Genomic DNA, 25207 nt, shown 5'->3' with positions numbered 1-25207 from the left:
TATAGCAGTCAGACTTAAAAAATTAAGACTTCAGGTGTAACTAATAGTCTTTATTATTTGACTTAGATGCATCTCTTCAGAATTACTTGCTTATGTAAAAGAGGTTGTTAGAATGTAGTGGCCAGCACTAGAATTTAGATACAGATTGTTTTTTAAAATTTTCACTGAAACTTTGGGAATGGCTTGTACATAGTATAAGCTACAATTTTAGAAGAGTCAGAAAGATGGAAAGTGGTACCCTCTTGTCCCTTGATCTGGACCATCTTTTTCTCCCCTGCCCTCTGTCAGCTTATGCTAGCCTTGCTTTCTAAGCTCTGTCCTAACAAAGAATCTTTACAACTGAACATCAAGAAACGAATATAGCTCCTAATATAGTACTCCTAATAGTAACTGCTGTACTATTTCCCCTGGTTTTTTCATTGCCTGTGAATGTAAACTTTTTAGTACTAATTCATGTTCCTCCTAAATGTACTTTTAACATGAATGTATATACTTGACATATTCATGTTAGTAAGTAGGCTATCTGGGTGTGTCTGCCTGTTAGAGTAGGCTGTGTGTGTGTGTGTGTGTGTGTGTGTACACATGTGCAAGTACATATACACACATATATTACCAGATCTGCAATTATTATTAAGTGAACATTTCCATTAAAAATATTATTTTAATGCTTAGATTCACTTCAGGATCCCATGTATATCATTTGCCTTTATTTATACCTTAGAATTCATATCTGTTATTTTTTAGTATACTAATTTTGGTTTTATCCTAGATGTCTGCTACTAAGTTAGCAATAGCACAGTTGCATAATTGTGAATTTTTTTTTAATTACATAGGAAACATAGTTGTGGCATAACTACCCTTTGTGTAGCACACATTACTTGGGACTTTCTTTTGGAGAGTCACAGAGAATCACATATTCTGACATGTTGGTGTTTTTCTAAGTAAAGGAATTGTATTGAGTATTGCTGAGATACTTTTGTGGTTGATTTCTAAGGCCAAAATTCTTGGTAGGTTTTCTTGGAAGAGTCATGAAATTCTGTCTTTTACATATTTTTACCTGATGTCAATATTTAAAATATTCATTCTTTAGGAATAGTTTAAAATTCCTTGAGTATACTTTAAGCTGATCAATTTTGAATGGTAGGGGTATAGATTTAGAACTTATAATAAATATTATTTATATTTGTTGTTTGTGTGACCATATTAAATGTAAAGTGACATTGTTTTATTTCTATGGGGATATGTGTATATCCCAGTACCTAACATAATACCTAGTGCTTAATTAGCATATTAAATATCTGTTGAATGACTATTGCCACCATGTTTCAGAAGAGGATTTGTGTGCAGATTAAAATTGTGTGTTCATTTTTTATGTTCCTACCAGTAGACCCTAACCCAAGAGCTACACAATTTTCAGCTTTGTGTCCCCTAAAATTTGTTATAACTTGTTTTACACTGTCAACTACCTACTTTTTGTTAAGATCCCAAGAAAACTTACTCATATTTATATCTGTTTAATTTACCCTTTTTCTTATTTTGCTCTTTAGTTGTTACAGATTGGCTCAGTATGACTTCTGTTCTCATCCTGCTTCTTTCATCTTCTGTCTTACCATCACTTTGTTTCTTCTTTTTCAAGTGGGGGATGGGTACAGAGAATCAACATAATCTTTTAAAACCTTTAAAATTTTTAAAATATCTTCTATTATACTTCAGTCAGTATATTGAAATGCCAAAAATAGTATCTTTATTGTTAAAATATTCTTAGACTATTGTCCTGATATACCCTAATGTATAATATGTCTCCAAATTAAAATAATATGAAGTTAAGAGGTCTTTAAGACTGTCATGTTCATCAGCTACCCTGCCTTATGTGTTATTAGCAGCTTAGTATCTGTAATCACACACATTAACAATTTGATTGGTTATTTACAATTCCAGAATGTCTCATGATATTTAACCTTTATGTCCAAGGAAATAATTTTTTTTCTTCCTCCACATACTTCCTTCCAACCAGTGTATCATTTTGCATCACTTAACTCACTGCTTTTAAGAAATATCCCATACCATCTATATTTGAGATCATGGCCTTTAAACCATGAAACAGTTACTGAAAATGGTTTTCACTGGGAATGTGTACTTCTCTAACAGCTCAAATAGTCAACAGTGTTTAAACCCTAGGGTTCATTTGGTTAGGTAATGGTTGCGGTCATATTGGGAGCAGTTATTTCACCTCAGTTATTACTGTACCAGTTAAACTACTAAATGTTGTTCGCTATAATACATTGGTTGCTTCTATAAAGTTTTCCTATATGTTAGAAATAGGTGTATGTATGATTGAGGGGTGAGAAGATAGCAAATAATTACTTGTGAGAGAACCTTCTATTTATGAAGAACACACTGAATTCTCTCTTACTCTAAAAAAAGTTACTGAAATCCTCCCCTACAAGAGCCTGATACCTATACTAAGATAATGAATACCTACTTGATAGATCATAGTATACTATATCATAGTATAATAGTAAATCGTTAATATAATATTGTAGTAAGTTAATTTTATTATATAGGTTAATGTATCATAGTACAGTTGACTCTTTAACAACATGGGGGTTAGGGGCACTGGCCACCACACACTTGAAAATCTATGTATAACGTTGGACTCACAGAAACTTCTCTGCCAGTAGCTTACTGTTGACCGGATGTCTTGCAGATAACATAAACAGTTGATTAACGTACACACACACACACATACATACATACATACATACACATATGTATACATATATAACAGATATGAATTCTAAGGTATTATATACTGTACTTTTACAATAAAGTAAGCTAGAGAAAAGAAAATTATTAAAATCATAAGAGAAAATACATCTATAGTACTATACTATATTTATTGGAAAAATTCTGTCTATAAGTGGACCTGTGTAGGTCAAACCCATATTATTCAACTGTATGTATAATATAATACATAGGATGATTTAGTATAAGTCAACTGTATGTATAATATAATACATAGGATGATTTAGTATAGTATAATATCAAGTAGGTTTTCATTATCTTAATATCAGTCTCTTGTAGAGGAGGGTTTCAATAACTTTTTTTAGAATAAGAGAATTCACTATAGTAAGAGTAATATATCAGAGTAACAGTATATAACACTATACTCTGATATAATATGATACAATATAATGTGGATTTTTAAATCTGGATCCCCTCCAGATTAAAAAAATTAGCCTTCTCTGGCTTCTCATGTTGAAAATTGAAAATTCTCCATTAAGTCCATTATAAATTATAATACAAAGTGCACTGGAATCAGAATCTTGAATAAATTGTAGCCTTGGTTCATTCACTTTATAATGGAGAAACCAATTTTCTTCCTACCTCATTCATTTATGAGAACCAAAAGGAATCTTGCAGTAAGAACCAAGAGCTGTCCAATTTTTTATATGACAAAATGCAGTCATGGCCATTTTAATTGAGTTTATCTAATGAGAGTATTTTTGAAAAACTTTTTATGTATATATACTTTATATTCACAGTATATTCGAAGACACTGCTACCACCATTTCTTGTCAATTTTTTGAGATGTATCTAACATAATAGCATTTCATTGAAGTGTACAAAATAATAATTTGATGTATGTATATATCATGAAATAATTACCACAATAAATTAGCATTCATCACCTCACATAGTTCTATTTTTTTTTTCTTATGAGAACTTTTAAGATTTGCTGTCTTAGCAACTTTGAAATATACAGTATGGTACTGTTAACTGTAGTAACTATGGTGTACATTATATCCCCAGAAATTATTCATCTTATAACTAGAAGTTTATACATTTTGAACACCTGTACCCATTTCACCCAACAACCACCACCCCCCTCCACCCCCGTGTCTGGCAACCACCAACCTGTTCTCTGTTTCTGTGAGTTCAGTTTTTTTAGATTCCACATATAAGTGAAATCACACAGTATTTGTCTCTCGCTATTTGACTTATTTCTCCTAGCATAAGGCCCCGCAGGGTACATCCATGTTGTTGCAAATGATATGCTTTCCTTCTTTTTTGTTACTGAATAATCTAGTGTGTGTGTGTGCACATACATTTACACCACATTTTTCTTTACTCATTTGTCAATAGACTAAACAACTTAGGTTGTTTTCATGTCTTGGCTATTGTAAATAATGCTTCAGTGAACATGGGTGGGGACAGGCTGTGGAGATATCTCTTTGAAATAGTGATTTCATTCCCTTTGGGTATATATCCAGAAGTGAGTATTGCTGGATCCTATGGTGGTTTTATTTGAGACCTCCATACTATTTTTCATAGTGGCTAGACCAGTTTATATTCCCCCCCCCCCCAACAGTGCACAAGGTTACATTTTCTCCACATTCTCACCAACACTTGTTGTTGCCTTTTTGATAATAGCCATTCCAGCAGGTGTACCTTCTTCCAATTTTGATTTGCATTTCCCTGATGATTAGTGATGTTGAGCACCTTTTCATACACTTGTTACACTTGTTGGCCATAATGGTTCCTGAGATCGAGCCCCATAGCAGGCTCTGTGCTAATAGCTAATAACACAGAGACTGCTTTGGATTTTTTCTCTCTCTCTCTGCCCCTCCCCTACACATGTACTTGCACTTCTCTCTCTCTCTCTCTCTCTCTCTCTGTCAAAATAAATAAATACACTTAAAAATTTTTTCTTATTTTTGTTAAATATTTTTTTCTTTTTTAATGTTTTTATTTATTTTTGAGACAGAGAGAGACAGAGCATGAGCTGGGGAGGGGCAGAGAGAGAGGGAGACACAGAATCCAAAGCAGGCTCCAGGCTCTGAGCTGTCAGCACAGAGCCTGATGCAGGGCTCGAACTCACAGACTGTGGGATCATGACCTGAACTGAAGTCGGACGCCTAACCGACTGAGCCACCCAGACGCACCTCTTTATTTTTGAGAGAGAGACAGAGTGTGAGCAGGAGAGGAGCAGAGAGAGAGGGAGACACAGAATCCAAAGCAGGCTCCAGGCCCTAAGCTGTCAGCACAGAGCCCGATGCAGGGCTCGAACTCACAAACCTCTGAGCCGAAGTCGGACACTTAACCAACTGAGCCACCCAGGTGCCCCTTAAAAAATTTTTTTTAAATGACCATCCTTTCTTTGTTGAATATTCTTGGCTGCTTTTTTGTAAATTAATTGACCATATATGCATGAGTTTATTTCTGGGCTGTCTTATCTGTTCCATTGATATATGGGTCTATTTTTATGCCATTATCATACTGTTTTGATTACTACAGCTTTGCAATATAGTTTAAGATCAGGAAGCATGGTGCCCTGAGCTTTGTTCTTCTTTCTTAAGATTGCTTTGGTTATTTGACTATTTTGTGGTTCTGTGCAAATTTTAGGGCTGTTCTATTTCTGTAATAAATGTCACTGGAATTTTGACAGGGATTGCTTTGTATATATAGATGGCTTTGGGTAGTGTGGGCATTTTAACAGCATTAATTCTTGTAATCCATGAGCACAGAACTTTCTTTGCATTTATTTGTCTCTTTAGTTCCTTCTATCAACTTTTTCTAGTTTTCAGTGTACAGATCTTTCACCTCTGGTTAAATTTATTCCTTGTATTTTGTTCTTTTGGATGTAATTATAAATGGATTTTTTTCTTAATATCTCTTTCTGATTATTGTTAGTATATCAAAATGCAACTGATTTTTGTATGTTGATTTTGTATCCTGCAACCTTATTTTACTTTATTAGTTCTAACAGTTTATTGGTGGAATCTTTAGGTTTTCTATATATATCATGTAATCTGGCAATAGCGATAGTTAATTTTTCCTTTCTGGTCTGGATGCCTTTTATTTCTTTTTCCTCCCTAATTGCTCTGCTCTGGCTAGGACTTCTAGTACTATGTTGAATAAAAATGGCAAGATTGGGCATCCTTATCTTGTTCCTTATAAAGCTTTTCACCATTGAGTAAGATATTAGCTGTGGGCTTGTCATATATGGCCTTTATTATGTTCAGGTACATTCCCTTTGTATGCAGTTTGTTGAGAGTTTTCACCATGAATAGATGTTGAATTTTTTAAAATGCTTTTCTGCATCTATTAAATAGATGATCATATTATTTTTATCATTCATTTTGTTAATGTGTATCACATTAATTGACAGATTTTAAACCATTCATGCATTTCTGCAATAAATCCCACTTCATCATGGTATATAATCCTGATTCTTTTAATGTGTTATTGAATGCTATTTGCTAGTATTTAGTTGAGGACTTTGAATCTATGTTTATCAGACGTATTGGCCTGTGATTTTCTTTCTTGTAGTGTCCTTTTCTGGTTTTGGTATCAGGGTAATGCTGACTTCGGAAGTGTTCCCTCCTTTTCTTCCTCTTCTGTTTTTGGAAGTGTTTGAAAAAAATTAATATTCTTTAAATGTTTGTTGGAATTCATCAGAGAACTTGTCTGGTCCTGGGCTTTTCTTTGTGGGAGGATTTTGATTACTAATCCAATCTCCTAATAATTGGTCTGTTCAGATTTTTTATTTCTTCATGAGCCAGCCTTGGTGGGTTATATGTTTCTAGGGATATGGATCCTTTGTATTTATATGGTACCAGTTTTAATGCGTCTTCTTTTGTTTTTAATTTTTTTTTGAGTCCTCTTCCTTTTTTTCTTGGTAAGTGTAGCTGAAGGTTTGTCTATTTTGTTTATTTTTTCAGAAATTCACTTCTTAGTTTCATTGATCTTTTCTGTTTTTAGTCTGTTTCAATTATTTCTGCTTTAATATTTATTTTCATCCTTCTATTAAATTTGGGCTTTGTTTTCTTTTTTTAGTTCCTTGAGATTAAAAGTTAGGTTGTGCTTCTACTATTTATTTTTCTCTCTGTGTCTACATATCAAGGAAAGGATCATTTGATCCCTGCTTCCTACTTTCTGTGTTGATTAGTAGTAAATTGTCATTTACATGATAAACTTACTGGAAAGCATGTTTCTTTTTATCGTTCTTCCCCATAGTAATATAGTAGCTGCACATTGATGAGATATTTGTAGTACTAGTGTCAAGATCAAAGCTGCTTAAAGCCAGATTTTTCTTGGAATCTTTTCTTCTGCCTGCTTCATTTGTAATAGTTTTTTTTCATTTGCTACAAACCAACTCCTTGGTTTTTGTCTTCATTAAATAAACCAATTTTCAGTGATCTAAAATGTACAGAATATAGTGACTGCACTGGCGAGGTGGCTGGCACTTTGTTCCAATTTGAAAAAACTATGACAGGATAGAGATCAGGGGTCAGCAGACTTTTTCTGTGAAGGCCCAGATTGTAAATATTTTAGGCTTTACGGGCCACTTTTTTTAACATTGCAATAATACGAAAGCAACCATAGACAACATGGAAATGATTGTGTGTCACTGTATTCTAATAAAACTTAATATACAGAAATGTGTGGTGGGCATATTTGACTCCACAGGCTGTAGTTTGCTGAGCCTACCTACTGTAGATATATAAAATTAAAATTGTAATGTAGGTTAATCTGATAAATAGATTATTCTGTAGCAAATGAGACCTAAAATTGTAATGTCCACTGTTATTTGAGTATTTATATGTGTATGTAAAACGATTCATCTAGAATGAGTTTTGAAATAGTTTTCTAGTTCTCTAGTATTTATGTAGTGTGAAGTTTGCTAAATATAGTATTTCAAGAAGGATATTTAATATCTGAGTACCTCATTTAGTGGGGTTATATAAGTTATTAATATATTAATATTTAATATATAAAATATATAACAAGTAAAATCAGACTTCAATTACTTTTAATATATTTTACACTTGTCGCACGTCAATTATGATATCTTTTCACTTTGTGGATAAACTTCCTTCAGGATTTAGAAAAGAATTTTCATCTGGAAAAAAGCTGTTATAATAGATAAAACTGATCTAAACACCTTTCTTCATAGAATTTTTTTGTTGCATAGATTTCCTTGGAATAAATTTCTATGAATAGTATAAGTAATGAGTTAAAAGATTTTAAGCCCATTTGCTCTGTTATATATTCTATACTAGTCAACAGATTCAGAGTATATACATTTCAGTCAACTACAAGCAGACTTACAGAATTCAGAAGCAAAGGCTGAATCATTTCATATCATCTCAAACATCTCTGCATAGCAGTTAATTCCTAAAGACATCGCTGTGTAAAGCATTGTAGAAAATTTGATCTTTTCAATAATGATCATGAGTCAGGAAGTTGACTTGTTAAAAAAAAAATGGACACAGTGCTTTTAAGAAAAATTTACATCAAGAATAGAATATTGGAACACCTGGGTGGCTTAGTTGGTTGAGCATCCAAGTCTTGATTTCAGCTCAGGTTGTGATCCCTGAGTCATCATGGGATCAAGCCCCATATCAGCTCCACACTGTGCATAGAGCCTGCTTAAGATTCTCTCTCTCTTCCTCTGCCCTCTCCCTGACTCGTGTATTCTTTTTCTCTCTCAGTCTCTCTCAAATTAAAAAAAAAATTTTTTTTTTAAAGCAATAGAAGAGTGGGGCACCTGGGTGGCTTAGTCAGTTAAGCGTCTGACTCTTGACTTTGGCTCAGGTTAAGATCATGCAGTTTGTGGATTTGAGCCCTGCATCGGGCTTCTGTGTGGGCAGCAGGGAGAGTGCTTGGGATTCTGTCTGCCTCTCTCTCTGCCCTTCCCCCACGTGCACATACACCTCTCAAAATAATAAACTTAAAAAAAAAATAAGTTGAAAGTATATTGACTAACTTGTATCAGAGAGCTTAATTATCTATGCTATAATTTTGATATAAAAGTTGCTGTTTCATATTTTAAGTTTTTTTGTAATCCTGAATAAGTAGTATTAGGCCTCCAGCCAGTACCTGGGGGGTCTCTCTGCCTCTTTACCAAAATTAAAGCAACTTTATACTAGATTATCTCATTATGCATCACTTCCATTTTTCCTAAACCATCACAAACAAAAGCAAACCTATTTCCTGACCTTTTCCTTTTAGAGAAGGTAATCTACCTGATGTTCTCTTCCCTTAAATTAAGACCTCATCCTCAGTTACAAACAGATCCTCCCTTCTTATTACTCTGATGACTGTTAACTAACATCTATAGAAAGCTGTGAGTTTCACTTCCCTCATTTTCACTCAACCAAAGAGCCTTAGCGCTACTAAAAAGGAGAATGTCCTTTTTCCTAGTTTGCAACTGCTTTTTCCAAATTCAGTTGATCCTTGAATAACGTGGAGGGTTCTTCCTCTACACAGTCAAAAATCCATGTATAACTTTTGACTCCCCCAAAATTTAACTACTGATATAGCCTAATGTTGACCAGGAAGCTTTACCAATAACATAAAGTCAATACATATTTTGTTTATTACATGCATTATATACTGTTAAAATCATAAGAAAAAGAAAATATATCTACAATACTATACTGTATCTCTCAAGAAAAATTGGCATGTAAGTGGACCCATGCAGTTCAAACATGTTAAGGGTCACCTGTAATTGCTAAAATGTATGTGTCAAAGTTTTTCCCCTAAGGTCATTGTTTTGTGACCTCCAAACTTTTTTTTTAATGTTTATTTATTTTTGAGAGAGAGATACAGAGTGCAAGCGGGGGAGGGCAGAGAGAGAGGGAGACACAGAATCCGAAGCAGGCTCAAGGCTGTGAGCTGTCAGCACAGAGCCCAACGCAAGGCTTAAACCCATGAACCACGAAATCATGACCTGAGTCAAAGTCGGATGCTCAACCCACTAAGCCACCCAGGCACCCGACCTCAAAACTTTGGACAGCAATCTTCTATGTCCCTACATTCACTGCAGATTTTGGTCCCTAGTGCACAGTCTTCCTCTTTATCCATAGTACTGCCATCAGGTTAGGTAATCTTATGGTCCCTGTGAAAGGAACTTTCAGTGTCCTGGTCTCATAGTTGAACCATACTTTCTTTTTTAGTTTCTCTTTAGGTTGTTGCTTTTTGTTTCTACCTCCCAACTGTTGCCATATTTCAGGGCTATGTAATCCACAATTTATGCTACTTAGATGCACTTCTTAATAGTGGCTTTAAATAAAGAAGTTGGCTTGCATTTAGGAACCATTTCTACCAAAAATATGTATCTTCTTCAAACTGTATTAACCCACTTAGGGTTACACGACAGGCAGATTGCCTGTATTTGGGGTTAAAGATCCATTTGATGCTACTCCTTTGTAATTTGAGTAGGTTATTGGAAGAATTGTCCCTGAACTACATTATGCCTAAGATGTTTTTTATGACTTACATAATTTGGAGTTTTATGTGAGTTTCTTGGTTTGTTTCTGAACATGACTGGTTTCCACTGTCTGAATCTTTAGTCCCAAAGAGTTCATTTATTTTAATCTCGGGGTTGTTTGTTTCACTTAAAAAAACAAATGTTTATTTTTTTTTTAATGTTTATTTATTTTTGACACAATGTGAGAGAGTGCAAGCAGCGGAGAGGGAGACATAGAATCTGAAGCAGGCTCCAGGCTCTGAGCTGTCAGCACAGAGCCCGATGCAGGGCTCGAACTCACGAACTCACGAACCGTGAGATCATGACCTGAGCCAAATTCGGACGCTTAACTGACTGAGCCACTCAGGCGCTCCCAAATAATACATTGTTATCTAATCAGTGACTCTTTGAGACTTTTAGTAGTCTGGTTTTAATAATCTGCTAAATGTGCTAATATAAGTAATTTAGACTAGAAATCCAAGGTTCCTAAAATGTACCATATCTAGAAGTAAATGTATTCTTTTAGCCTTATTAGAGCTAGAAAATAGAGGTGCGCTACATCTAATGGAGTATATACCTACAAAAGCTGAAAGTGTGATATTCACAAAATTGTGATTAAATGACATTATCCCCTCAAGCCAGTAACTTAAAATTTTGTGGTAATTCAAACACCTGATTTAAACAATAAAGTAGTTGGAATGGGAGAAGTGAGGTGAGAAAGATAATCATCAGGTACTAGCAATCTGAATTTTTTAAGAACAATAATCCTACAAACAATTTCTTTTTTTTTTTTTAATGTTTATTTTATTTTTGAGAGAGAGCACAAACGAGGGAAGGGCAGAGAGAGAGAAAGACAGAGAGAGACAGAGACATAGAATCTGAAGCAGGCTCCAGACTGAGTTGTTAGCACAGAGCCCAATGTGGGGCTGCACCCATGAACTGTGAGATTGTGACCTGAGCCAAAGTCAGACGCTTAAATGACTAAGCCACCCAGGTGCCTCCATAAACAATAATTTCTAAAGTCTAGTTTCTAGTTGTGTTAAGAAATAGACATTATTTTGCAATTAAACAATTGCTAGTTCCTAATTTAGGGGAAAGAACATAACCAATACATCATAGGCATCATTTGAGGTACTCACTGTTTATTCAGATCTTTTGAAGCTGAGTCAGTTATTCAGTCCTTGATAATGTAGTAAAGAACCCGAATGTGAGTATAGGAAAGTCTAACATTTTATCTCTTATTCTTTATAATCAAGGGACCTAGCTGAGTCAGTTTATAAAGTGTTTTATTAAAAGGAAGAAAGGATGTGTTTAATTGAGAAAATGCCTAAACCTTTGGAATAGATGTTTCTATTCAAAATGAAACAGAGGTTACTTTTGGAGGATGATACATTGAGAGACATTACCTGTTGCTGGATTCGTTTTTTCTTAAGTTGGGTTATCTTCAGAAATTAAACATTTGGTCTTTGAATTATGTTGCTGTACCATTCAGTTATACAGAGGTTAAAATGATCGACCTAACAGAAAAGCTCTTAAATCTGAATGTATTTTTATGATTTAGGGAATAAGAGATGGTAAACTACAATGAATAAACTTTAGTGCCTGCTTTATCATATATATGACATTAAGTTTTCTATGTCTGGCTATTGTGAGGAGTTTTTTTAAAAGAGAGAAAGAGGGGCGCCTGGGTGGCGCAGTCGGTTAAGCGTCCGACTTCAGCCAGGTCACGATCTCGCGGTCCGTGAGTTCGAGCCCCGCGTCAGGCTCTGGGCTGATGGCTCAGAGCCTGGAGCCTGCTTCCGATTCTGTGTCTCCCTCTCTCTCTGCCCCTCCCCCGTTCATGCTGTCTCTCTCTGTCTTAAAAATAAATAAACGTTGAAAAAAAAAATGTTTTAAAAAAAAGAGAGAAAGAGAGCAGAGTCCTTGCTCTGGTGATCTCACAAACCATTGTAAAGAGACTACAAGTACCAATACATATATTGACCCTTGATTATCTATTGTATATTTATCCATAGGATAATTTTTATTCTGGGATATGTATCAGGTCAGTATATGTCTTTGAGAATGGGAATTTAAGCAGAACATAATCAGGTAAATTGGCTTTTTAAAAAATGTCATGATGGATTAAAGGCCAAATACTTTGGCGCTATCTCTACTTATTTTTTTTTTTTTTTAATGTTTTGTTTGAGAGAGAGCAAGAGCACACAGGAGAGAGGTAGAGAGAGCAGGAGAGAGAGAATCCCAAGTAGGCTCTGCACTGTCGTCATGGAGCCTGACATGGGACTCTATCTCACAAACCGTGAGATCGTGACCTGAGCTGAAGTCAAGAGTTGGATGCTTAACTGACTGAGCCACTCAGGCACCAGGGGCTATCATTATTTAAATACCCCAAAAGCTTTTAACATTTCAGGAGTACAAAAAGGACAGTACTTCCATTTTTTTTTTTTTTTTTTAATTTGGGAAATGTCTTCATTTGCCTCTAAAATCTAGCAATTCAGAAACTATACAGGAAGTTTGTAAGTGATCATAGGAAATTGTGAATGACAGGTAATCAGAAAGCATTTATTGAGCATTTATAAATTATTAAAATAAATTAAGATAAATTATAGGCCATGTGGAAAGGGGAAGGTAAATATTAGAAGACATGATCCTTCCATCAAAAAAGAACCACACATTTAATTAGAGGTGCTCAAGACGTTAAGGACTTTTAAATGAGATGCATTTTGTATTTACCTTTGGGCTGAACATATGGACAATCCAAAGCTAAAGTTGGTTTCTTTTACTTGTAGCAATATTCTGAAAAGACCTCACTGATAAAGTACAGCTAAATTAAGAAAGCCAGCACAGAGTAATGTTACATGATTTGAAAGTGACACAGATAAGTTACACTCAACATTAGTCTGTCAGGATTCTCAGCAATGAATTCTTTGGAATACTACCAGTCACAAGTATTACATCTTTATTGGGTAAAATTTTTGCTATGCGTGTCCTTAGAAGAGTAAAAGACTAAAGGTTACTGAAATAACTCTTTCATGATGTTCAATAAAAATTGCATGAAGAATAAAAAAAAGATTATTCTTCCATTGAGATTAATAAGCTATGTTTTATATTCTTAAATTATTGGGATTGAATACTGAGGCTTTGAAATTATCTTAATCAGTACCCATTCATTTTTGTCATGATTTATTTTTATCCTTTACATAAGCACTATTAAAATTCAAATGTTGTAGTGTTAATGTTGATTATAGTTACTAATACTCCCCGTTATAATCCACTAAAGTACTCTTTGCTCCCAGTTTCTAAAATTTAGCAGCTAACACCTCATTTTTGTACTTCCACTAAAAAATTTACAAGGGTAAGTAAAGTAAGTTAAAATTGTCATCATCAAGGACAAATTATCCTGAATAAATAGCTTTTGCTACTTCTTTATTTTTAAGCTCTCAATAAGATGTTAAGAATTTATTTCTTCATTTGTAGTGTTTGTGTATTTGTGTGTATGTGTGTAGGATTAAATAGTAAATATTATGTTAATGTTATTATGCTGATATATTTTTATTCCGTCATTACTTTTTCATGGGAAAATATGAACTTATTTCATGACAGACTTGAATTTACTATTTTCAATTATAGACAATTACATTTTTAAATATTTTTGTTTTGTTTATCCTGCCTTTCATGTTCCTTTATCTTCAGTTAAATGCATATATTGGTTTATCTGTTTGAGGAAGTTCTTTGGAATACTAAAGGCATTACCATGCCTCTCGAATAGACAGTGATAGGTAAAAGCATGTAAAACTCTAGTCTCAGCCATATCACACAACCACCAAGATCATAGATGAAGAGAAGGAGGTGCTAAGTGTCTTCCAACTCTTCTAATCTGCACGGAGAGAGAGCCTTACTTTCAAACTAACGGGTATAGACCTCTGTAAAACAAATGGGGGTGCTACCAAGAATGCAAAATGAATCCCCAAGTACAAATACGCTAGTCAATGCCAGTGGATTCATAGTTTTAGAAAGTTTTTAGTCTGTGCAGACAGATGAAGGCATTATATCAAAAACTGATGATATAACTACCCTTTTTATATTTTTTAAGTTGTTATATAATGATACATGTATAAAAACTGCATTATCAGGTCAGGGTGGAGCCTATTACAGTTTTAAATATGTGTTTTATTAAAATACAAAGCTGACTTAGAAAACGTATATAAATACTAGTATTTCATTTTCATTGTTCTAATTTAGTTAAAATTTCCCTTTTATCTTCAGATTTAAATTTTTTTCTTACCTTTCATTAATAGGTAGTATAGATCAATCAGTGTTAAAAGAATTACCCCCCGAACTTCTGGCAGAAATTGAATCCACCATGCCACTTTGTGAACGTGTGAAAATGAATAAACGCAAGCGTAGCACAGTTAATGAAAAGCCAAAATATGCTGAAATCAGTTCAGATGAAGATAATGATAGTGATGAAGCTTTTGAATGTAAGTATCACATAATTTTATTATTACTTTAGAATTAAAACGCAGGTTGATATGTTTGTCTCATTCATAATTTGGGGGGTTAGGAACAGTACAGTGATCTTAATTCTCAATAACTTAGTATAGCAAGGCTTTTTCTTTATACTAAAAAACGTGTGACAGATGAGATCAGTTGGCACCAAGAAAAAAAATTTTAATGAGCTATGATTAGTGTCAAATAACACAGGTATGTGTCTGTATTTAGCAAACATTTATTGAGTTCCTACTATATATGTTAGGCACTGAGATTAAAAATATAAATAAGATGTGGCCCCTGTCTTTAAAGAGCCTTCAGTCTAATGGGGGAAATATGTAAACCGTTGTAGCACAGTGAGAAAAGTACAGTGATAATAAGTAAATCCAGGGTGCTATGGGAGCACATTGGATTGACATAAAAATTATACTTGGGTTTCAGGGAACGCTTACTGGAAGAGGTGACACTTGAGTTGAGTCTTGAAGGACACATAGGAGATAGCCAGGTGAAGAAATATTTAAAACCATACTATCACTAAATTATGAATGGATTAGCCACATTGCCAATTATCTGTGTGGTTTGGACCTGGCTTCTCCTTTTTGCCCAGCTGTGTCCTGGAATTCCTCCCTTGTTTCACTGTTTTCCAGAGCTGGCTTCTTCACTACACAGCTACCTCTCTACAACACTGTGATCACCTGTCTTTGCACTAGACTTGCTATACCTCGCCTGTCTTCCTACTGGTCCACTGAAAAAGTTCTTCTCTTTTATCCCTATCTTCCTTCTTCTGGAGCAAGAGAATTGAGCCTAGCCAAGAGGGGTCAGCAACCTTGTTTGACTTAAACGGCATTCAGTGGAAACAGACTATGGGAGATCTTCACTTGTGTGCCAACTGACTTAGTCATTTTGACCAAAAGAACTGGGAAGACCTCCAGTGTATTCTACCTTTTCCACCTAGTTTCCATAGATTGAGGTGTGACAAGCAAGGGCAGGAAGGACAGATGCATGCTGCCAATTTTAAATGTATATTGCTGATGGAAATCCTTCACCTCCTCCAAAGTTTTTAATGTTCATTTACTCTGATTTTCTTTAAATTGTGAGCTCTTGAGCTATGAGCAGTAGGCTATAAATACTGAACAAATCTGAAGAAAGTTTTAAAATTGAAATAAAATATATAGCAAAGTTAATCTGACAATTATATGTACAATTGTTATCATTTGTATTCTCATGAGATGTATTTACATGGAATATATTTCAATGGCTAAACTTAATACTTTTTTTATTATAATCAAACATTTTGGTCATATGGGAACATATATTCTGGAAAGGGATAGGAGAAAGGAGATCTGGTGGCTCATAAACTCACTCCCCTTTATAGACATGCCTCTCCTTCACTCTCTCTCCTGCTCCCTAAAACGTCACCCATTTCTAAAGGGAGTAGTTAAGAAGGAGTTCTTTAATTGCAGACTCATTTCAAATCACACTTCAACTCCCATTTCACTGAGAGCGGCTGAGCTCCTCTCATTGCTAAGCTGAGGAGAATTTTGAAGCTATCTTGTAGTTAAGTAGAAAGGATGGCACAATCAGAAATGGCCATCAAGTGTAAGAGAAGAGAGCCACACATGCCTTATGTTTGTCATGAGTGCAACCACTATTCTTTTCCTTGCTTTCTGTTAGGAGAGCTCTCATTTTATCTTATGGAAGCACTTAGTGTCGTCTTAAAGCCATGAACCCTGTTATATCTGTTTCCAAGTGTACTGAAAGCTCATATCAGAGAACCTCAGCTTCAGCCCTTGCTAGGAGGAGGAAAAGTTTCTCTGGATTTTTTAAGAGACTTCAGAGTAGCTTCCTGTTTTTCTAATTTCTATACAGGTAACTATAGAAAAATTTACTCTGGAGCCGCTGATATGAGAGATGGAGGAATTGCAATTGGTAGTTTACATAAACACATTGTCATTATACCACAACAAAAACAATGCAGTGAGAATATAGTGTAGTACAAAATGTAAAAGTAGTATGAGAACATAAACACAAGCGTTATGCTGCTTTGAGAGAGACCGTTTGAAACTTAAGGTTTTACTGCAGTTTAATCAAATTCCACTCCTGAAAATCTAAAACTAAGGCAATTGTTTTGTTGAAGGATGGGGGAAAGGTTGAGGGGTAACTTTGAAAGTTGGGCCACATAGATCTGGATAGCCATAGCACAACTACAAGGTCAGTGTGTTGCTGGGGAAGGAGGGAAGATATAAGCTAAAGAGCAATGTAGGTGAAAGTTAGGGAAGGTGGAAGACACTCAAGTCATTTTATCTGTCTACTGAGCTCCTCCCCTACTTCTTGAGAGTAATAGCAAAAGAATAAACTAGTAACAATGAATTGGGATCCTGATAACCTTATTACAACACACTGTATCACAGAAGTTGGGTGGGAATTTTTTCTAACTTGCCATCCTATTTTTATCCAAATTTCCTAAAGTTTAATGGATGTGAAACAAAAAAATCTTCAAGGCCTATAAAAATTATCACCAGTACGGTATTTTGTATGTTCTTGCTAACAACTGTAAGATTTTTCAAGCGTTTTCTAATCATAGAATTGAATGCTTGAAATGGATTTCGTATGAAATTAAGTTTCAAAAGGACTAGGTCATATTTGAGGTCATAGAATTCTTTCTGAACAAGTTTGCTTATTAGTTGTTTTTCCTCATGTTTGATAGGTATGTTAGTACTTGTTGAAAAAGTATTTATTGAATGCTAAATGTTTCTCTGACACACACACACACACCCCTTATATTAGTTTATAAGACAGCCTCTCAACTAAGAGAACGTACTGGGGCATACCCTAATTGCAAAAGGGGAGAAAGTCCTACTTCTTCCTCATATTTCATAGTCAAATTTATGCCTAATTATGAAGAAAATCATTGGAGATTTAAATATATGCATTTACATTTGTCTTTTTTTATGAACCATCTTTCTGTGCCAAGTCTATGACCAAAAAGAGGAAACAAAATTATCTTTTTCTGCCATACTGTCAGTAGATTGGACAGAAGGGTCCAGAACCAGAAACCAAACTAGATTCTCGAATAGGAACAGCTAGGGCAGCATGTAAGGGTGAGATTAGCCAGAGTGTAGGCATTGCTTATTCACACATAAGGGCACCAGTACAAGCATAGTAGAATACATCTATCTATGCTAGTAAGATTGGCATCCTTAAATCTAAGAATTTAAGGGGACTCAAGCGTTATTTTTGTCTTAAGTATTTGAGTATTGATCATAGTTAGGGATTTGAAATAGAAGTCAGCTACAAGAAAGCAAGGGAGTCACATTTAGTTCAACGATTAGAAAGTATTTCATTGTCAGCAACAAGTGGTCAAAACAAGAATCCCAAGATGTAGGACACATTACTTCTCTAACCTAGTTTTAAGTTGTTGGTACTGCATGCAAGAGCAGGTATGGTAAATATTTGTCACTTGTACTGCCCTCAGGCTCTCACAGGACAGACATTTCTAATCAGTCTTTCTTGCTGAAATATGATGCTTTCTCAAGGAAATATAATGTTCTTGGCAGCTATTACCATTTGATCAGAGTTGATGTGTCAGATGAAATCTGTTTGCCAGTTCTGCCTAGAAGTTCCTGTCAATACTGGTGATTTTAGCAGAATGCTTAGACCCTTGGAAAGATGGGGGAGGGACTGAAGGTAACATACATAAATTTGTTTATATAGCATTTATAAGCTTAAAAGCTTTTTTCTTTGGGTTTAAGCAAATATGTTATTGGGGAACTGAATTCAGTGTGAGTATTTACAACTGTATGGATTTATTCTATCTCTGTAGGCCTGTGACGTTAGATTATCAGTCTGTTGAATTTTACCTAAATTGTGGGCTTAACTTGACTTTTAATTGTTGGTATACATGGTTACCCCATATTCTATAACACTTTCTCAAAAGTTTACTTTTCCTCCAAACCCTACTCCCTATCAGTAATCTAAATGCTTTAAGGTGTTTCTGTTTTTCATCCAAATCCTAAATAAAGATTGTTTTGCATGCCTTAATTCATCCTGATGGTTAGATATTATCTTTACTGACTCGCTGATTATATCTTTCTTTGAAATGAGCGCTGTTTAATTCCCAGAACATTCCTATCTATATTTGTTAGCAAACCAAATTCATGTAAAAATATTTAAATGTAGATAGATATTGCTAAAATAAGTGATACTATTTCTATACCATAATTCATATTTCTGATTAAACAGAAAAACTCAGAATTTCCTAGACCCACACAATGATTTTCCCCCATGTGGTAAATTTGTGAAGTACAAGCTTTAATCGTCTTTTTAAATGAGGTAAATTATTTGTCATGGGGATTTGCTTTTAGCCTCTAGGAAACGACATAAAAAAGATGATGATAAAGCTTGGGAATATGAAGAACGTGACAGAAGAAGCTCTGGGGATCATAGGAGAAGTGGCCACTCTCATGAAGGAAGAAGGAGTTCAGGTGGTGGTCGTTATCGAAACCGAAGCCCATCAGATTCTGACATGGAAGATTATTCTCCTCCTCCCAGCCTTAGTGAGGGTAATACATCAGTATCAACGGATTTCTTACATAAGCCACCTTAAATTTAGGGGTTTAACTTTGAAGACTCTTTGATACTTTTTTCTGAGTTCATTAACAACTCCTAATTGTTAATCAAGACAAAAGTATGTATTTAGTTTGGAATGGCAGTGGTTATTGTTTAAGTATTTAACGTTCTGGAAGAACCTAAGCGCAAGAATAGAAATATTTTAAGTTGTCTTTCCTGTATTTCAATATTTCTTTTGTTTGATTTAGTTGCTAGAAAAATGAAGAAAAAAGAAAAACAGAAGAAGAGGAAAGCTTATGAACCAAAACTAACACCTGAAGGTAAATTTTTGTCTTTGTTCATAGTGTTCAACTTGAGTATTCTACTTGTAATGTGATCATAATAAGTTTTTATTTTTTCTTTTTGTAGAAATGATGGATTCTTCAACTTTTAAGAGATTCACAGCCTCAATAGAGAATATTTTGGATAATTTAGAAGATATGGATTTTACTGCATTTGGTAAAATCATTTTAATATATATTTACTTCTAAATATAAAATCAATTTTAAATGTATTTATTTACCTATGTGTCTAGCTTTCTGCCAGTTATCTAGTAGATACAGAGGCATGATTAAGTGCTCTCAAGCAACTTGAAATCTGGTTGTAGAGTCAAGTGTAGTCTATATTGTCAAGAAATTGAAAACTTTAGTATAAAAATCAGGTATTATTAATTATTGATAGTGTCTTAAGAATCCTGAAAGTGCAGTTACCAAGGTAGGTGAGAGTAATTAAGGAAACCTTAACGCAGGTAAGACTTGAGTAGGTCCTAGATAAGGACCTAAATACTAATTTGAGCAAGGATGCAGAAACAGGAACCCATGCATCTGCTCATTTATTCTTATAGCCAATATTTATTGAATACTTGCTCTTTGTCAGTAATATATTAAGTGCTACAGATGCAAAGATAAATATCCCAGCTCCTGGTTTCAAGTAATACAGAATCTAATACGGAAAACAAAATAGTAAACCAATTAACATACAATAGGATTAATGTAATATTTATGTATTATATTCCTTTTATAATAATATGTAAAGATCATATCTATAAATATAAAAATGTAATGTGCTTGCAGTGTTTAGAGCTATTCTCAACCATTTTATGCCACCTTCAGCTGGTACAAACATTTTACCTAATTTTACAAAAGCCATGTGATATACAATAATTTCTGATATGAGTCCATCTATTTGAAAATGCCTTAAAAGGTATATTACCCTTTATATTATATTACCCTTGATTTTAAAAATATTTGTTTTGTCAGAGTTACTTGCCTAAGTATCATTAATGCATTTCTCCATTATTTGGAGTAGCAGTTTTGTCATTTATAAAACTCCAGTGGTGTGCTGAGAAACTGTCTCCCATGTCATTGAAGATCCCAACCAGAAGACAGATGACACTCTCAAATTGGGATAATTTGAGGAGGACTTACTTACAAAGAGACCAGTTTCAGAGTTAGGGACAGAATAGTGCCAGAATCCAGGGTTAACAACCATGAAACTGTTACCATCGCTGCTCCGAAAGGAACAAGGGTAAAGAGAAGTTACAGAACTCTCACTCTGTAGGGAAAAAAATATCGTAGACTGCCTTGGAAAAAGGCAGTAACCTTTTGGTCAGAGGACATAGGCAGCCTGAGGAGACCGTACAAGGAAGGAGTCACGGATATAAATACCCTGACCTCACTCTCCTTCTCTTTAGATCTTCTGACAGAGCACCCCACTAGCTGTACCCAAACAGAAGCCAGAGGGCATGAGAGACTGTTATGTAGTGCACACAGGTCAGCCCCCTGGGGCAGAAAACTTGGTTGAGAGTGAAGACACGAGATCTGAGTCCTCTTTCCATCCCAGTCAGAGCTCTAGTTTTAATCCCTGTCCTCGCTCGTTAGGGGTGCGCTTGAGGTGTGCAGAAGCCTCTTAGGTTGTTATTTGTTTAGTTTGTTTATATTTGTCTATGTGTCCAGAAATTTTGTTAAAAAATTAAACTTACTATTTTGAGCTATGTATTCTCCCTTAATTGTTTGGTTTGGTTTTTCAGGTGATGATGATGAAATTCCTCAGGAACTTCTCTTAGGAAAACACCAGCTTAATGAACTCGGCAGTGAATCTGCTAAAATTAAAGCAATGGGTATAATGGATAAGGTATCTCACTAAAGTAAATTTTATAGATTTACTTAAGGTCTGATCTTTGAAATTAAAGTTTCCAAGGCAAATTACAAAGTTTACATAAAGTAAATAATACTGAAAACAATTTCTGGTTGCCTTCTGAGAGTCTAACTGAATTTTTTTTTTTTTTTTAACTTGAATCAAAGAAGTATTCTGTAAATTATTCTAAAGAAAACTGTATCTCATTGCACCGACAGAGGCATGGGCCTGGATTTTTTTTTCTCCACTGTTTTTCTTGTTATTGTCTCAGATATTCAGATTATTTAAATGTAGAAATACACTAAATTTTTCCTTGGCGTTTGCTTTAGCCATTTAGAGTGGTAAAAGGGTAATGCTACAGTTTCAGCACATTAATTGTTAATAAGTACATAGTCTCATTGCTGTAGGCTTTATAATAATTTTTGTGAGTTGTCTTTCCTGTGAGCTCTCTGTTGCTAAATAGTCTCATTCTTTTCTAATGAAATAGCAGAGTATTTTTCATTGATAATAACTTCAGACAATAGTGACAGCATCAAGGGATGGCTTCCCATAATCTTTATGAGCCACCATTCACTTCCTAAACTACTGCATGATTGCTGTGCAGATACAATTTCAAGATGAATCCTCTCTCCTCCTCTTCTCTCTCTCTGTTTTTTTTTAATTTATTTATTTATTTTGAGAGAGAGTGAGAGAGAACGTATGAGTGGGAGGGGCAGAGAGAGAGAATCCCAGGCAGGCTCCATGCTGTCAGCACAGAGCTAGACGCCGGGCTCGATCTCACAAACCATAAGATCATGACCTGAGCCATCCAGGTGCCCCTCTCCTCTTCTAACCAGGGCAGGTTCCTTTTGTACAGAATTATCTGTTCTCTGTATCTGTGAATTGGGTTGGTTTTTGTTGGTTTTAGATTCCACAGGTGAGATCATGTGTCATTTGTCTTTGACTTATTTCTCTTAGTGTAATGCCCTCAAGGACCAATCATGTTGTCACATATGGCAAGATTTCCTTTTTTATGGCAAAATAATATTCCATCGTGTATATACCACATTTTGTTTGCTCATTCATCCATCTCTGGACACTGTGGATGCTTCCATGTCTTGGCTATTGTAAATAATGATGCAGTGAACATGGGGGTGCATATATCTTTTTAAGTTAGTGTTTTCTTCTCCTTCACATAAATACCCAGAAGTGGAATTGATGGATCTTATGGTAGTTCTATTTTTAGTTTTTTGAGGACCCTCCATATTGTTTTCCATAGTGGCTGCACCCAATTACATTCCCACCAGTAGTGCACAAGGGTTTCCATGAATTTGTGTTTTAAAGCCAGACATATCACATAGTTAACCAATAATTAATGTGCTATTAGTTCATAGTATTGCTATGTGCAGAGAGAGGATGATTTATTGTATAGGAATATGTCATCAGTTTTCTGAGATGACACTTCCAATCCTAAGTTTATTTCATAAATTCTGTTATTATATATAGCTATTATTTCTGTTTCTCAAAGTGAATTTGCTGAGTATTTTCAAAGTATGGGAAGTTTACCAAAGTCTCAGTAGTTTAGGGGCACCTCCGTGGCTCAGTTGGCTGTGTCGGACCCTTGATTTTGGCTCAGGTCATGATTTCACAGTTCGTGAGATCTTGCTCTGTGTCAGGCTTTGTGCTGACAGTGTGGAGCCTGCTTGGGATTCTCTCTCTCTGCCCCTCCCCGACTTGTGCGCCCATTTTTCTTCCCCACCCCTTCTCTCTTTCAAAATAAATAACCTTTTTTTTTTTTTTTTTTTTTTTTTTTTTAAGTCTTGGTAGTTTGGGGCCCCTGGGTGGCTCAGTCGAGTTAAGCATCCAACTTTGGCTTCAGTCGTGATCTCACGGTTCGTGGGTTCAAACCCCGTGTTGGCCTCTCTGCTGACAGCTTAGAGCCTGGAGCCTGCTTCAGATTCTGTGTCTCCCTCTCTCTCTGTCCCTCTCCCGCTTGCACTCTGTCTCTCTCTCTCTCTCTCTCTCTCTCAAAAATAAACATTAAAATAAAAATTTAGGGGCTCAGTTGGTTAAGCATCCAACTTGCTCAGGTCATGATCTCACAGTTCATGGGTTGGAGCCCCACATGCTGCTCTGTGTTGACAGCTCAGAGCCTGGAGCCTACTTCCGATTCTGTCTCCCTCTCTCTCTCTGATCCTCCCCCACTTGTGTTCCTTCTCTCTCTCTCCAAAAAATAAACGTAAAGTCTCAGTATGCGTGTGTGTTCGTTCGTTCATATGCATGTTCAGGGTCACTGCCACAAGAACAGGGGCCAGGCATCAGAACAAACTCAGTCTTCACAAGCTATATGTTAAGAGTAGTAATGTGCATTTGTGCCCATTCTTTGTTTGCTTTTCTGTCCTTGAGAAACAAGGGATTAATTCTCTACATAATTCAGATTTAAATAGAGAATCTAAGTGGGAAAATTTTCTTTTCTCACTCTTTAATATATTCTGTAGCCCAAAGGTGATAATTGTACACAATGTTTCTTGAATAATTTATTACTTTTACAAATGATTGATTGTAAAAAATTGTGTTGCTATTTCAGCTTTCCACTGACAAAACTGTGAAAGTCCTAAATATCTTGGAGAAGAATATTCAAGATGGGTCCAAGCTTTCCACTTTGTTAAATCATGTAAGTTTAAGATCCATATTGTTAATTTTACCTTTACCTTTACTAAAGTTTTTTCAAAAGAACTTTGATTTGTAGGGAAATCCCAAATTACATTAATTTAAGCTAAACTACCATTTGCTAGTTATGTTCATTAGTGCTGCTGCTAAATTACAGTTAGTAATTCAAAATTACGTTGTCAGTTCACTGCTTTGACATAAGCAACAGATTTAAATTCATTTCAGTTTACAGAATTGATCTTTAATCTTACATTATGCTCTTCCTTGTGTAAGTGGATGAGTGTGTTTAAAATATTTTTTCATTTATGAAATGATAGTAATTCTTTTTCTTGACCTTTCCTGAAGAATTAAATAGTTAGAAACTCTATGTTGATTTCCTAATGTATCCTAAAACAGGAATCCTTATATACCATTTTTATACCTTGTTCAAATGGTCATTGAAAAGATTAAATCAAATAATTCATGTTAAGTACTTAACAGTGTCTCCACATCTTAAGTTCTCAATAAACATTAGCAAATGTTAATGTGCTAATGGCAAATGTTTATGTGAAAAGCAGTAGCAACATAATGTAATGGTTTATAAACTGATTAAAATAAATGACCTGGAGTCTACCTTCCTAGCAGTGTAGCTGACTTTCAAAATCATGTCTATATTCGAATTGATCTTGATAGCTCTACCATTAATAAATGGAAACACTGATGCTTATAGGCATTTATTATGAGATAAGAATTTGGGAAAGTTTTGAGTTACTGAATTTTCCTTATTTTTAAAACCTGAATTCAAAACTATTGTATTTATTATAGAAAATTTCCAAAACACAACAAGCTCAAAACGGTCCGTCCATATTCTCATCTAGCAGTAACCACTATTAACACTTTTGATGTATCCTAAAACACTTAGTACATGCACTGGATCTTATGAGAGAAGTGTTCTTGGTATTTGTAGAAGCCACAGGATTGCTAAGTGATCTACATGGAATAAAAAATCTAGAAAAATAATCTCACGATATTTCTATTAAATATATCTATATTTTTCCAATGCCCTTTTTAAATTAGTTTTTGAAT

General features: G+C 34.9%; 1 protein-coding gene across 4 annotated transcripts in view; it reads left to right on the top strand.

Annotated features, from left to right (window-relative positions):
* Positions 1-25207, top strand: part of NIPBL (NIPBL cohesin loading factor) — a 197297-nt gene that overhangs the window by 112871 nt on the left and 59219 nt on the right. For all 4 annotated transcript variants that reach the window (XM_027075474.2, XM_053201406.1, XM_053201408.1 and 1 more), the window contains 6 exons: positions 14557-14739; positions 19114-19311; positions 19567-19638; positions 19727-19816; positions 21387-21490; positions 24060-24146. In XM_027075474.2, coding sequence (XP_026931275.1) covers positions 14557-14739; positions 19114-19311; positions 19567-19638; positions 19727-19816; positions 21387-21490; positions 24060-24146 — 734 coding nt within the window. The remainder of the gene's footprint in view (positions 1-14556; positions 14740-19113; positions 19312-19566; positions 19639-19726; positions 19817-21386; positions 21491-24059; positions 24147-25207) is intronic.

This window comes from Acinonyx jubatus, chromosome A1 (assembly GCF_027475565.1).
Source record: "Acinonyx jubatus isolate Ajub_Pintada_27869175 chromosome A1, VMU_Ajub_asm_v1.0, whole genome shotgun sequence".
NCBI lineage: Eukaryota > Metazoa > Chordata > Mammalia > Carnivora > Felidae > Acinonyx > Acinonyx jubatus.
Note: the sequence above shows the minus strand (reverse complement) of the source record. Positions and strands in the feature narration are given on the sequence as shown.